Source organism: Phytophthora ramorum, assembly GCF_020800215.1.
Source record: "Phytophthora ramorum isolate Pr-102 chromosome Unknown Phyram_PR-102_s0002, whole genome shotgun sequence".
Classification (NCBI taxonomy): domain Eukaryota; phylum Oomycota; class Peronosporomycetes; order Peronosporales; family Peronosporaceae; genus Phytophthora; species Phytophthora ramorum.
Genome location: NW_027150648.1, coordinates 1,134,847 through 1,150,246, shown reverse-complemented (window position 1 = coordinate 1,150,246; position 15,400 = coordinate 1,134,847). Strand labels below are relative to the sequence as shown.

The 15,400-nt window shown below is 50.9% G+C and overlaps 2 protein-coding genes across 2 annotated transcripts; one reads left to right on the top strand and one right to left on the bottom strand.

Annotated features, from left to right (window-relative positions):
* Positions 1-8,136: 8,136 nt before the first annotated feature.
* KRP23_1786 (uncharacterized protein) lies at positions 8,137-9,142 on the top strand (the record flags this gene model as incomplete). Its single annotated transcript, XM_067886440.1, has 2 exons — positions 8,137-8,484; positions 8,561-9,142. 2 exons carry the CDS (start codon positions 8,137-8,139, stop codon positions 9,140-9,142), a joined length of 930 nt encoding a protein of 309 aa, XP_067749119.1.
* A 1,344-nt stretch (positions 9,143-10,486) lies between these two features.
* Positions 10,487-11,740, bottom strand: KRP23_1785 (RxLR effector protein PSR2; the record flags this gene model as incomplete). Its single annotated transcript, XM_067896048.1, has 1 exon — positions 10,487-11,740. The coding sequence occupies one exon, from the start codon at positions 11,738-11,740 to the stop codon at positions 10,487-10,489; it is 1,254 nt and encodes a 417-aa protein (XP_067749118.1).
* Positions 11,741-15,400: the final 3,660 nt, after the last annotated feature.

Here is a 15,400-nt window from a genome sequence, read left to right as displayed (position 1 = left end):
ATCATATCAATGTTCTGACATTGACAAACAATTTTGAACATTCTAATATTTTGCAGTGGTTTTTCGACGTCGGACAGCATGTATTTCGGTTCGAATCTGCTAGGTGGCGCAATTACATTTGCTTTCCCAACGTGTGCTCTCGTCAGGATCTTCGGTAATGAGCTTAGCAAGATCTAGTACAGTCCCGAGAGAAGCACGTATTTTAACAGCTGAGAATGGCTATTCCAAAATTGATATGCCTGAATCACTACTCGATCGAGTCAGTTGCTTCATCTATTGAACATCAATACGTGGAACAGCAGACGCGATATGGGGAGTACTATCAGCTCGCATCAAGTTCATTCTGTCTTTAGCCTTCAAGCTTACGCACCCTGCAATATGCAGCACCGTTGGTGAATCACAACAAGGTGATGCACACCACTTTAAAACGGCCAAGCGTCTTGGAGTCTGAACTCGAAGATGCCGTCCTTCAAAGGCATTTCTCTCTTCTTCTTTTCGATTAAGTTCGTGTCAAAGTCCGCCGTGCTCAGAGCGTCACGTGCTTCCTCAGTGAGCTGCTCCCACGTGATGAGGTCTTGGAACTCACCGTCTATCTGTGTAAATTGCAGCCTCGGCTTGGGAAATCCATATCCGCGATACGAGTTCAGCTTCACACTTGAACCGTCAAGGAATCTTGGAGCAACGGGGGTTTCTTCCTTGGAGCGCCAGCCATAGTTCAATGACACACCAAGAATTGTCGAGTTGGCGAGAGCAGGATCGTCGATCCAGACAACCGCGGTCTCCCAGAAGTGGCGACGCTGGTATTTGGTGGGGCGTCCTTTAGGGAGATACCAAGTGTACATGATAGCCCACTTGTCCTCATACCAGTCGGAACGAGAATACACTTGCGAGCCGAGACTTGATCCCCTGCACTCTCCATCTGCTGGACCAGATCCCCTTAGACCAGCGCTGACGGATCCATCAGCTTGGACGGCCGGATATGGGTAGCATCCGTAGGTGACCAAGAGCTGGGGCTTGAACTTCACGGCGGCCTTCTCCGAGTCGGTCGTCGGTTCTGGCTCAGCAAATGGCTGGACTTTGTCGTGGTCGATGTAGGTGACCTCGGCTTGGACCGACGCGAGCGTCAAGACTGCAGCAACGAGGAGGGCTTGAAGCTTCATCGTTTTTCAGGTGTGCCCTTGACGCGGATGATTCAGAACTGACAGATAGCAGACTGCTGAATCGGCAAGGCTGATCATGATCACAAGTAGGATGTGCCGTGCTGCCAGTGCACATGTACCGTACAAGTTTACGGCAATGAGCTGCAGCAGGTCATAAAGCAGCACAGTGCTCTGGCTCACGTACATCATTGCCGTAAACTTGTACACGGGTATTTATCCCTACAGCCCTGTAGGGTACCACAACGAAGGAGATATTTTATTTGTAGACTACCACACCAAAGGACGCTGTGCATTTACTGAGAAGTGACTAGGGATTTCCATCCCAGGACCGCATGAAAGGGAAATTCGTGGTTTCTATGTTGGTCATCAATGCTCGCGAAGCATTGGCCAGCACAGCCGCTTGAACAATTACATGTATTAATACCAGCTGGCTCAAAATCCTAGATAGCGCTCTGAAAGTCCAAAGTAGGCTAAGCCCCTTCTAGGCTTCACAGTTTCGATGCGACAGTCTACAGTTAAATATCCCTTCGTTGTGGTACCCCAGCGAGAAATACCCCTGCTGGAGATGCTCCATTGCGTTTTGATTATAAGCGTTCTGATGATTAAAAGCACATAAAATGTAATGAAGACAAAATGCTTGGATGAGGGATTTGACATGACATGAAGCGTGGATGAATATCGTCAATTCTCAGACTAATTGACCAAAAGGACATATGTAGGAAGCACAATTTTCGACCAATAAGAGAGCGAAAGACACATAATTTTGGCCAACCAGAGAAATATTTGATTGGGCAAGTTTGTCTGCATTGATTGAGCAATTAATCCATGTCAACCAGATACTTGACGCCCCAATGGCTACAATGGAGGCTAAGATCTATAACACGCCGCAAGAAACAACACCACCACAAGTCAGAAGTGAGACTCCAAACACGAGCGAACCTCCAGTCAAGCGTAGACGTACTTCATCGGCTCCAACAAACTTGAACGACGTGTGGTTCACCTGGTATGTACATGTGTCACGCATGTGGAGCTCTGTTGACGGTGCTACCAAGCACGCGAGGTCAACCGCCAAACTCATCGTTGGCTTCATGAAGTTGATCCTTGCGGACGGATTTCAACTGAACGAAACCACAACACGCTGCCGAGATGACGTCCTAGAGGCTGCCACCAACGCTGAGCACGAGCTTCTTCCTTTCTTCACCAGCGCATCATCACAGCCCGCGGAAACCAGAACGTGCTCAAGAATCTGCGAAAGTTGCACAAGGCCGGTCTCCTGAATACCCATGTCCGTCGCTATCAGCAGCTCCAAGTTGTTGGCCACGTCGTCGATCCTGCACCTCCGCACACAACCAAAACCATCGTTTTAGAAGCCATCCCTTAAGATAAATACACGTCATCTTCCATTCATAACCAGTCATTACATACCAAACTCATTTGGATCGACTTCCGATCGCTCATTCTACAATTCACACCCCAGCACAACAATCCCACCTTCATGGCAGACAAGCCGACGAAGAACCCTGTCAGCTTTGCGAAAAATTCCAGGGAACTCTGCAATGATGCGCTCAAGACGTACACGCTTCGAGTTAGTGACAAGGCCATTTGACACCTTCGACTTACCATGAACGCGACCGTCGCTTCTACGAGCCATTTCCCAGAAGTTATTCAGGTCATCTTTGCATCTTTCACGGAGAGAAGCAAGCGTCGCATCGAGCTTGAAGACGTCCTCCAGTGGATCGCTGCTCCGATCTCTGCTGCCAACACCGACGCTGCTTCTGGCGATGAAGCCGACTGGAATACTGACGAAGGTCAAACGGATGAGGTGCTGCACTTCGTCCGCAAGATCCATGACCGCAAGCGCATGGACCGCAATACGTACTATCTTGTGGACTGGAAGCCAACGTGGGAACCGCGCGAGCACGTGATCCAGACGGCTATCGCCATGTTCGAGAGGAACGCCGTGCGCTCGTCTGCAAGACCTACATCGAGTACGAGGCTGTTGAGGACAACTCACTCAATAAACTGAAAGGAAAGACAATAAGAGCTAATGCAGAATGCCCCAGGACGTCAGCGCATAAAGACGAGCTGCAAGATGCTGACAGCCAATCTGTTTCCTACCGTGCTGCGTGAGGTCATCGAGCGGCTAGACGCCGTCACGTATCACCAAGCGAATCATGATGGTGTTGCGCTCTATAAGTTGATCGTCCTCAAGGCGAAGAGTTAGCAGCATTTTCACTCCATGGAATTCGAATTGAAGCGGAGCGATGCCCCAAGGTGCAAACCGGCAAAACAGAGCAAGATAGGCGGTACACGACAGCCGCAAGCTAGTAGAGCCGATAAAAATGATCGCCCAAGGGGCAGGAGGCAGTACCGGCTCCGATTTGACCGGGCTGCTTTATTTACAAGGACGCCCATTGCTGCACCGGGCTGTCGTGATGCTATTCAGAAAAAGAAGCTAGAAGTGCTGCGACAGACGCAAGCTCTGAAGGCTCACAATGTAGCGCGAGCCAACGCTGTACGGAGCGTGCGCATTGAAGAAGTCGCCGTGTCTGTATCAATGACGTTCTAGATGTACCGTTCTGCCCGGACACTGGTGCCGATAGCAACATTATCTCGCGAGCCCAGGTTGATGAAGTTCGAGGTGTTGGTGATGTTGTACTCCAACGTCTGGACCCACCGGTACGGGTGCAAGTCGCCGGCGGTGCGAAGATGGTCTTCCGCGACACTACGATGTTGGACTTGCGAATTGAGACTGGAAAAGGTTTCGTGCCTACAGACGAAGACGAGTTCTTGCTCGGCCGCAATACTATGCAAGAAGTCGGCATTGTCATTGACCGATAGTTCAAACAGTTGGCCAGTGGCAATAATGTGAAGGATGCTGATGGGGTTGACATCACTGGCGATGCACCAGAGTTGCAGTTCACAGTTGATGAGGAGCAGATCGAAGGATGTCTCATCAACATGTTGGATGGCATGACGGTAGAAGGATTTGATTCGGCTTTTTTGGACAAGCTGTGTGCTCTGGTGTTTGAGTTTGCTGATGTCTGGCGGATCAATGTTGGAGCCGATCCGACGGCTGACGTGGAACCGTTGAAGGTGCGGCTATGTGACGATGCAAAAGCTGTACCCTAGCGGTACTCGAAAGTGTCCTGAGTTGCAGCGAACGTTCCTCCGCAATTTTGTACGTGAGTTGGAGCGAAACAGTCTTGTTCGGCGTGACAACACTAGTCGTTGGCATCTCCGGCGCTCCCCGTCAAGAAACCGCATAGCGATGAGTGTTGCTGCACTGTAGACTATCCGTCTATTAACAAATACACGGTGCCGTTAGCCGGGATCACTCCGAATCTATCTGCGGTGATGCAAAGCGTCAAGGGTTCTTACGGGTTCGGTTTGTTTGACCTTTCAAGGACTTTTGGCAATTACCGTTAGATCCTGCAAGCCAAGAGCTATTCAGCTTCGTCACAAATGATGGGATCTTCCGACAAGGGTATCAGAAGGCGCCAGCGATTCGGCGGGGCATTTCCAGCAACAAGTGCATGAGTTTTCCACAAGATGCTCTACCACAACCTTTTGGCGTGGATTGATAACTTGCTTTTGTTTGCAAAGATTGCAGTGCCCAGCTGCGACAAAGTTTCGTTCTTTTGTGCGCTGGCCGGGTGAAGTTGAACACCAAGAAGTGTGTGCTTTTCGCCAAGACGGTGGTGTGGTGCGAAAAGGCGATCTGAACGCTCTGACAAATATGCAACCGCCACCTACTGCAACAGTTTCTGTGTGCTACCAACTGTCTTCGTGATTCGATGATCGACTACGCTCGTCTAAACTTAAGGCTGTGGTGGTGCGCCGTGATTGGAGCAAGTCGCCGGTTGACGGCGTGGATTCAAGCTGGCCGCAAGTGGACAAAGAAGCTTTTGAGGCTGTTGTCGATCTTCTGGCGACGTCGTCCAAACAGTATTTCATTGACGCCGACCGGCTGGTCTGTCGTGCTAAGCCAAGTGCGAAGATGGGTCGAAGGTTTGCCCGTCGCAGAGCAGGCGCATGAGTTGTTGGGCTATCGCGGTGGCCTTTTCACCGGTTCGCAAGAGAACAGGTTCATAGTCGAGAAGGAAGATTAACCCATGGTTTAAGCATGAATGACCTGGTTTATCTACTAGAGTGCGAGAAGGGGGGGGGGGTCGCATTTTGTGCGACCATGCGAATATCATTCACATCTTCGCGCCTGACAAGACAATCAAACATCATCGACGCGGTAATCTGCAACGTTGGGACTGCAGATTGAAAGTGAGTGTCCATTGTACGATTGAGCACATCAAGGGCGAGAAAAATGTGGTGTAGTGGATGCTGAAATTATCGTGATGGAGTAACGATGGGCTAGGATCGGACGGGACGTACGATCGGAAGCTGATGAGGGTCAACTTTGGAGGGATTCGATTGAACCGGAGGGGTAGGGGTATTGAGCCTCGGTGGGTGCAACTGTGCTACCAGTTTTATCGGTTTGGACCGGTATGTGATATGGTGCAATCATTTCGATGTACGATCGCGATCGAGGATGCGATCACGATCCCGATCACACATGGCGATCGCGACGTGCCACCTTGGTGGTACACTCGCAATTATTCTGGAGTGAGAGCCAGTGGAATGTACCTTGGGGGATGGGTAAAAAAACTGTAGGGACAGGGTGGAAAAGGAAGTTAAGATACATAGGAGCAAGATTTTCCCCTTACAAGATACACGTGGCGTTCGTTGAATCCAGGCTGGGAAGTATATTGGCCCTCCTGACGACTTCGGACTCACCTCGTCGCGCAAGGTAATTACACGGGAGCCCCTGGATCGCTTGGCCAGGTGCGCAACCACTTAACCCCCCCAGAAGACCCCGCCATAGGAGGCGGCAAGCACGTAAAGGAACACACCAAGGACACCCCCCACGCCGATCCAGCCCCACCAGGCCCCGATCGGCAGAATACAGACGACCGCGTGATGAATATCCGCGTGGCCATCGCATCCCCCCGTCCCCGGAAGGAGCCGTCCAGCTCCACCCCCGTCGCGATCACCCCCAAATGAGCGCTAGAAGAGCGTAACCCGTCCAGCCGTCAGGTACACAAAGTGACTACAATGGTTGCGATCGCGCCAGATCAACGGAGTACCCCGTCCGTTAGTCGACAGTCCGGGCGTACCGCTGACAAGCCTGGGATCGCGTCAACCATTTTCGTGATCCCGCTTCGCCACAAAAACGTGTGGGAAATACTGTCTCGCGATGGGGCCAGAGCGGAACATACCGCTCTGATGCACCATTAGTAGTCAAGCTCGTCGCTAGTGCTGCAAGCGGTGGGAACGACTAGGATACCGATGACCAAGAGCCCGACAAGCCCAACGAGCCCAATGAACGCTCGGCTACTACGCCGTCGGTTTTCAAACCCGTGAATATCTTTGATGCCTACCTCCGACACCCGAGGCGGAGGAGAAGCTCGCGCTGGTCAAGCGTGTGATCATGCATGGCGTCTTCTCGATGTCGACGTTGCGACCACTGGAGAGCGACAACTTTGCCTGGCCGTCGCTGGAGGCAGTCCGTCTTCAGCAGCAGCATTGTCACACTGACGATCCGTGTTCTATGAACTCGGATGGTCTGTCCGTGTTGATGACAAGCTGTGGGTCCCTCAACAGGCGCGGAAACTGCTGCAATGACTTTAATCATGGTCCACTGTGGACTGCAAGGACATCGTGGCGGCGACGTTATGTGAGCGGCATTTGTCGAGCGGTTCGTTGTCATCAATCCGAAGCCATTGATTGCACGTTTCTTTCGTGACTGTCTACTATGTGAGTATGCCAAGATGGACAAGATTGTGGTGCAGCCATGGTGCCCAACACCTAGAGTTACAAAGAGCAATGAGTGCCTTTACCTAGACTATTTGTACCGGAGTGAATCTTATGGTGAGACTAAGTACGTCTTAATGCTCAAGGACGAGCTCACTCAGTACTACAAATTTGTCGCTGCAGACTCGGCGATCAGCACCACCGCTGACGAAGCCGTTTTGGACTGGCACAACCGTTTCGGATTGCCCGAAATGTGGGTATCCGACAACGGGTCTCATTTCAAGGCAGATGTGATGGCCGACCGTGACTACCACGCCCAAGTTCGTGCCGATCTACACACCGTGAATCAATGACGCTGTAGAGAGAGTTGACCGAGGCATTTTGCAAGTTCTACGCGTTTCGCTCCTTGAGCTTATCTTTGGTACCCGCAATGGGGCTTACTTACTACCGGTGGTCCAAGCCAATCAGAATCATTCCGCGATGGCGTTCCTCAACAGACATGCTTCTATTGAGCTTTTCACTGGCCTGCCGTACTTGACAGTGTTATAATCTCCGTCGGGGACTCTTTTCGCCCGCGCACTGTTGACATTGCCGCTGCGATGTCGTGGAAAACATGGAGGTGGACCTACCGACTTCATTGGCTTATTACGGTCACCTGCTGATAACGGTCAGCTAATCACATCTCATTATTGGTTTTTCAGCTGCCTCTGACTTTAACGGTCAGTAGTATAAACAAATATATTACCTGGTTTACGTACCATTCATTTGGCAACAACATGAGCTGCGCGCGGTGAACGGCGTGCGAGCGATCCGAAACGGAGAAGGGAAGATCAATACTTGTATTAATACATGTTTGAGCCAGAACAGACAGACAGCTCCCTGCACGGTACAATGGTGCACCAAAATATATACCACTCCGTTCAGGAAAGATAGCACAATACTCAAAATTCGCTACGCTTACCTTCTAATTATCCCAAAACAAGGTGCAAACCGTACCAAAAGACGCAGCATATTGTCACCATTCGTTTGGTGTGCTCAGATCTGTATGGGACGAAGTATTAGCGTTGCAATGGCTGGCTGACCGGGGCCAGCGTGTCGAAGCACACTGGAACATAAAGCCTCACTACCAATTTCGCCCACCCTCGCCTCAAGCACCACAACCAGCATCATGACAAAGACCACCAACTCCTCCAAGACGAAGCTGACTGACGTCCAGCGGCACCACATCCTGGGCGCTCTGCTACTGCGCTCTAACAACGGACACCTGAAGCGCGGAGACCTCTCGGCTGTTGCCGCAGCAGAGGGCATCCATCTCCACCATCTCTCGTATCTGGGCCCGGGCCAAGCCGGTGACGGCAAGCAGTGGCCGTTTCGAATCGACGTCACGCAGTGGACGACGTGGGTCCGACCACGCCCTGACTCTCGAGCGTCTGCGGGGTGTCCCTGTCGAAGAACGATCCACCGTGAGCTCTGCTGCGTGTGGTATGGCCCCTACGACGCTGTTTGTGCAGCTAAAGTAAGGCAAGTTGCGCTCGCATACGAGCGTGGTGAAGCCCATGTTGTCGGAGACCAACAAGTTGCAGCGCTTGCAGTTTTCCCTCTCACATATCCGCCACGAGTCCATGCTGTACGATAACATGCTGAACACTGTGCACGTGGATGAGAAGATCTTCTACATCACGCAGCCCACTCGTCGGTTCCTGCTGTTGCCGGGCGAAGAAGCACCCGCGCGTCGTCTGCGCAGCAAGCGCTTCATCACTCGGGTGATGTTTTTGTCCGCCGTGGGCCGCCCGAGGTACGACCCCTCCACGCACCAGGTTTTCGATGGAAAATTGGGCATTTGGCCTTTCGTCGAGCAGGTGCCAGCTCAGCGATCTTCGGCGCGGCGCCCGGCAGGGACGATCATCACCAAGGAGATCTCGGTGACCAAGACGAGCTACCGCTACATGCTTATTGCCAACCTACTTCCCGCTCGGCTTTCTCGTTTGCCTTCTGTCACCGACGGCGAACCCATTGTCATCCAGCAAGACAACGCTCCAGCACACATCACTGCCGACGATGCAGCGTTTGCTGAAGCTGCTGGTGCATCGAGATGCAATGTAGTTTTACGCAACCAACCCCCAAACAGCCCGGATCTCAACTGCAACGATCTCGGACTGTTTTTAGCTATTTAAGCTCGCCAACGCAAGAAATGTGCGCGTATGATTGACGAGCTTATTGCCGCGGTCATCGAGTCTTATTGGGAATTACCGACGAGCACCATCAACGCAGTCTTTTTGAGTCTGCAGGGCCCAATGGACGATTGCATCGCCCAAGGGGGCGACAACAACTATAAACCTCGTCACATGAAGAAAGCGAAACTGCAGCGGGAGGGAAGACTTCCCGTATCAATTCGTTGCTGCCCTCGTGCAGAGCAGATACTCACTCAGGCAGCTGTTTTGTAGGTGCTTCGTAATACTTAAATCAAGTGTTAGTTTGTGCTATCATTCTGGAACAGCGGTTACAGTGGAATTGTGCTATCTTTCCTGCACGGAGTGGTAGTACTTTATGAGTAAACCTACGGTAATCGTGTACATGGTTTTTATTGGTGGTATGCTGTACCATGTACATGGATGACCACAATAAGCCAAGGAAGTCGGTACGTTCATTCACACATGCCTAGTGTAGCGAGGTAGCCCCCTCATGCTTCTGTGCAGCTTTACCTGTCCGCAAAGCAGCGCGCTCCGCGTCGACAGCGTACCTGGGATCTACTGCTTTCTTTTGTGAAGAGTCAGCACCCACCAGAATTGATCTGCAGAAGGATTATGTGATGGAGTTGGTTTGTTCTGGGCTAATCTTGGAACCTGGAGCTATTTGCCCGGGTGTTAGTTCTCAGCTTTGGCTATACAGGTCCGACGAAATTGTTCTTTCAGTACCCAACCAGCTATTTATGCTCTCATTCAGTGAGGCCGAACACACCCTTATGCCCTTCATAAACGTATCAAATTTAGGCAAGGCTACAGGGCTTAAAAATATGGGCAAAGCGTTGAAATTAACCTAGAGGACGGTCCTTACATTGTTGGTCGAGCAAAGTAGAGAATCGTTTATTGAAAGTTACAGACCGGAATGAACTGTTGTCTCCAACTCCTTTCTCAGCCAGGTGATTTCAACTTGAAATAAGCAGCGATGTATTCCGGCGTCGTAGGTGCTGTAAACCGAAGGATATCATTGCAAAGCGATGAAGCAAGTCCGCGGCACAATGAGATCACTTCCAGAACAAGGCTCGGCTTCGAATGGAAAGCTCCAGACGTGCTTAGTAATAATTCTTGAATGGAACAACCATTGTGGGCCCCACGGAAGCAATTTAAACGGGAATATTCAAAGCTTATTCATTTGATCAAGTTTTGCTTGATTGCATCTGCGCGAGCATAATGCAGATTGTGGCTCGGCAACAGATGCGCACCTGTATCATACTAAACTACCAATGACTCTTGGAGTATTCAATGACAAACAGTATATTGAAGCATCGCTTCTTGATTCTAAGGGTTAAACGAGAACAACTTGGTGGGGTACGCCTTGTCGTATGCGTTGTAGTACGCACGCCAAATATTCGTGTTCGGGCTGCTGGCCATGGTCGCTGGATCCAGCTTCAACACATTCTTGAAGAGATAGTCCGGAGTTATCCCTTCCACCATCCACTTGTTGAACAATGCAGACTTCGCTTTCTCCAAGTTGGTGGCTAGTTGCTCTGTGGCCGGGACCTTCTTCGCCGCATTGAGCATTTTGGTCAGTGTTTCGTCATTGTAGCTCTTCATGAACGTCTCGATCATCGTTGTCTTCTTCGTAGGGAGCTTCTCGTTGAATTGGTTCATGTACTTGACCCAGGTGCTCAAGATAGGGCTGCTGAGGAGATCATCTCCTGCCTTGTCCAAGTTCGCCGCCTTGAAAACACTGTATGGGGACTTGGTGAATTCCAGCCAGCCCGCCAGCATCTCATCCATCATTTTCGTCGCTCCTTCACTCTTGGCATTTTGTGCCGAAACCAGCAACTTCATCAGACCTTCGTCTCCATAGCTTTTCTTGAAGACTTCGAGCAGAGTTGTCGGCTGGTTGCGCTTTTTCTTGTTGAAAGCCTCAAGGTACTTGGTATACATAGCAAGTTGCGGGCTTTCGAAAATATCGCTCGCCGCCTTATTGAGCTTCAGCGTCTTGAAAATATCATCTGGGGTGCTGACCAAGCTCACCCACCACTTGACTTGCGCACTCTCCAACCTCGTAGCAATGTCCTTGGTGTTCGGGTTCTTTGCCGCTGCTGCCAGCATCTTTGCCATGTTGTCTGACTTGAGGTGAAACGCCAACGCCGTAGACATCTCTTCGTCTGCATTACTTTTATCCAGCTTTGTCACGTACGTAGACCACGCTTTCCACTCTGCGCTTTCGAATAGGTTGCCTGTCACCTTGTTGACGTTCAGAGTTCCATAGGCCTCTCTGGCGTTTGTCTGTGCGCTCAGCATGGACCGGATCTTGCTGTTCCGCGAAATATCATCCCAAGCCGTGCCAACGTTGCGCGCGATATCGTCGAGGACGGTAATACCGAAGCCCCTCTCTTCGCCTTCAGCGTTTTCGTTCACGTTTGCTGCTTTATGTCTCCTCAGAAACCGCTTGATTGGGATGTCCTTCGGGCCAGTTGAGGGCGAACGAGCCAAAACAGTCGTGACATCTCTTGTCGCCGTAGCAGCATTGACACTTGCGAGGAAGGCAGCCACCAACAGCACAGTGTAATGGACACGCATGATACAGCTCTACACACGCTGGGACCCGAGTGTTGAAGTGCGAATTTCAAAGTGACAGCAAGCAGCGGCCTCCTGTGCCGATCACATATATTAGTAGTGAACTGGGGCTCACGAAAAAATCGTTAGGATGGGGCTCCGAACAGGTGCTTCAAACTTAGATAGGGCAGTGCGTGGCGATGAAACTTGCACAGTGATCCGCTCACTGCACGTTGGTGTCGACGCTACAATGCCCACTATCCGATCTCAATCCGATGAGCAGATCCCAAGATATGTCCATCTGCCACGTGCAAGCATATGTATCGAATTTGAGTGCAGTATTTCAACCCTTGCGATCAACAAAACACAGCCATTGTCCTGATGAAGTGGTGCAGGTTAAACAAAAGTCGACTGTTAGATTGAATAACAAACAGCAAGGCGATACGTTGTTGGCATTGTGCCCGCATTAAAACAGATCAGTGACATCGTTCTCAGGATTTCAAAATGCACATTTGCTTCCATTTTTGTTTTACAGATTGCGAGGTGGTGTGGCATTGTACGTCCCTGGCGGATTTTGGGTATGTGTATCCCGAACGATCGTGGATATGCACGCCAACCATGTGCTCAAGACAGATGCTACTGCGGTCTCGAAGCTTGCGCGGCAAATCCACACTTTCAGCTCGTCAGAAAGTCACTTTGGAGTATATAATAATATTAAAAAAGCATATTCAACGATGACTTCCACCTCCTTCGTTCGACAAATTGCATTGGGGTCTTGCATTTAAACTCCCCCTGCACCGGAAAATCGGCGAACAAAACGAGATGAAATGCGTCAACTCGTTGAAAAGCTAAAGACCCAACGTCATCTCGTTGCTGATTCGCGATGGAATGCCGAAGGCGCTCAGGGGTAGTGTCCGCACATACACTATTGTAACTGTATTGCTAACGCTTCTGTTTGCAAGGATAGATGTTGAGTCACGGCAATCAGTGATTGCGGTGCACCGCGAGCCGTATGGTTTGATAAAGATAGTGACGTGTGTGGCCGGCTTCTGCCCACAAACTTGCACACAGAGTCTTTCTATACCCCGTTAAAGTAAATACAAAGTAATATCTGTTTCCAGAGGTGAAGAGCACGTTAATTGAGACTGCAATACTTGTGCATCATTAATAACCTGGGTGAATATATACAGAGATGTTGTGCAACTGAACGGGCACAATCTGTACACCTTTATCTGGGTGGTGGGTGCCTCAAAGCGAGCCGAACCTCGCGCGAAGCGCGGTAGGTAACACATTTGGTGTGGTGTTGATATCATCTTCCCTTTTGTTACGGTCACCTACATCGACAACGAAAAAATCCAACCATTTGCTGAGCCAGAACCGACGACCGACTCGGAGAAGGCCGCCGTGAAGTTCAAGCCCCAGCTCTTGGTCACCTACGGATGCTACCCATATCCGGCCGTCCAAGCTGATGGATCCGTCAGCGCTGGTCTAAGGGGATCTGGTCCAGCAGATGGAGAGTGCAGGGGATCAAGTCTCGGCTCGCAAGTGTATTCTCGTTCCGACTGGTATGAGGACAAGTGGGCTATCATGTACACGTGGTACCTCCCTAAAGGATGCCCCACCAAATACCAGCGTCGCCACTTCTGGGAGACCGCGGTTGTCTGGATCGACGATCCTGCTCTCGCCAACTCGACAATTCTTGGTGTGTCATTGAACTATGGCTGGCGCTCCAAGGAAGAAACCCCCGTTGCTCCAAGATTCCTTGACGGTTCAAGTGTGAAGCTGAACTCGTATCGCGGATATGGATTTCCCAAGCCGAGGCTGCAATTTACACAGATAGACGGTGACTTTCAAGATGGGAGCAGCTCACTGAGGAAGCACGTGACGCTCTAAGTACGGCGGACTTTGACACGAACTTGATCGAAAAGAAGAAGCGAGAAAAGCCTTTGAAGGACCAAGTCTTCGAGTTCAGAGTAGTGCTGTTTGTGAACCTTGTTCGGATCGTTCGCATTGTCCATGCTGTACATCTTCGCAACAGCAAAAAGATCCAATCACTTACTAAATTTCGAGATTCCAGCATAATTTTTACTACGAGCGGTGATTTGAACAAAATCGGCATATATTTGACCAATGCAATGCACCGGCATTTATTTGGCCAATAAAATCCGCCGATCAGAAGCAACATAGAAAGCGATTGGATGTCAGCGATTTGATTTTAGCCAATAGGAACTACTGGTATTGTCTGGAACTATTTTTGAGTGTGTGCGGCCATGCCAGACGTGTGTCGGGTCACTTTTCAATTTATCTTATTATTTGTATGGTATCAATACGGGGCTTGTCGAATTTCGGGCCACTTTCTTAACTATTGAGTACCGTATACCAAAAAACATTTGGCACCACGCTTTTAGACAACCATGGACATGCAGATATCTTCCGGCAAGGTGAACTGCGGTAACTGTTCTACATGTAGCGCTGTAGGCATACTCCTCTTCATTATCGGGCGCCCATGTTTTGCTGTCTTTTCTTTTGCGTTCTTTTTCGCACGCCGCGCCCTTGCCTCAGCTTGGTCTACCTTTAGCTTCTCCTTCTCCAACTTCGCAGTTTGTCTTGCTACAGTGCGCTCCGCCATCTGTCTTTCTGCTTCATCTATTGCAGCCGCTTTAGCCTTGTTGTGTCTCACACGTTGACTTCAAAATGAAAAGTGATTGATTCTGCAAAGGCAGTGCTTCTGCTACTTGTACTCGGATCCCTACCACGAACCTTCTGTACCTGCCTCTACACACGTAAACATGCATCTTCAGCGAGCGAGCTCACAGCTCCTCGCCTGCCACGTCGACGCAAATGCCTTGTCGACGCCTCCCGCGGCTCGCGTCGCTCCACGTCCTCAGCCGCGTCACTGCCACGTCACTGCCACGTAATTCCCGACTGCCACGTCACTGTCACGTAGGTTCTGAAAGCCACGTAGCCGCTTGCTGGGCTCCGCTGTGGCGCCTCACGCCGCCGCGGGGTTCGGCCTGCCGTGTGGTGTGGACCACCGGCAACACTTCCCTCTTGGAAAATGGGTTACAGCCGAATAGCGAGTGCTTTTGCTAAGCGCTTGACCTCTGGCACGCCTGCACGATCACGGACGAACGCTCGCACCAACACCGGAACATCGGCGAAAAGCGAGACCGCCGGCTCCCATGAGTCCTCGAGCGCATCAAGACCTCGCCAATGAACGAGCAGCTGGAACTGCTTGGTCGCGGCGTCGTACCGAGCGTCGAGTAGCTTCTCCACGACGTGCCCTTCGCTGTTGTGGGCGATATGCTGCAACAGGTCTTCAGAGACGTCGAGAGACGAATCCGCGTAAAATTTTAGTCTACTCGCGTGGACTTCGCGCCTGTCGCCAGTAAGCATGTTCTCAATGACAAAGATCCAATTGGAAACAGTGTCGACCACCTTTGCCGGCCCGCTCCATCGAACGCTTAACTTGGTCCGTGTGTTGGCCCATACATCCGCATATAGAACGAAATCTCCGATCGCGAATTGAGCCATCACGGCGGAGTCACGAGCATCCTTGGCCCGCCGGCCACGAGCTCGTGTCTTGGTGTTCTGAACAGCTATGGCCTTGTGCATGTTCTCCAAAGACTGCTGCAATTTGGCTATATTCGCCTGCTGCACCCCACGAATGGCTTCCAAAGTCGT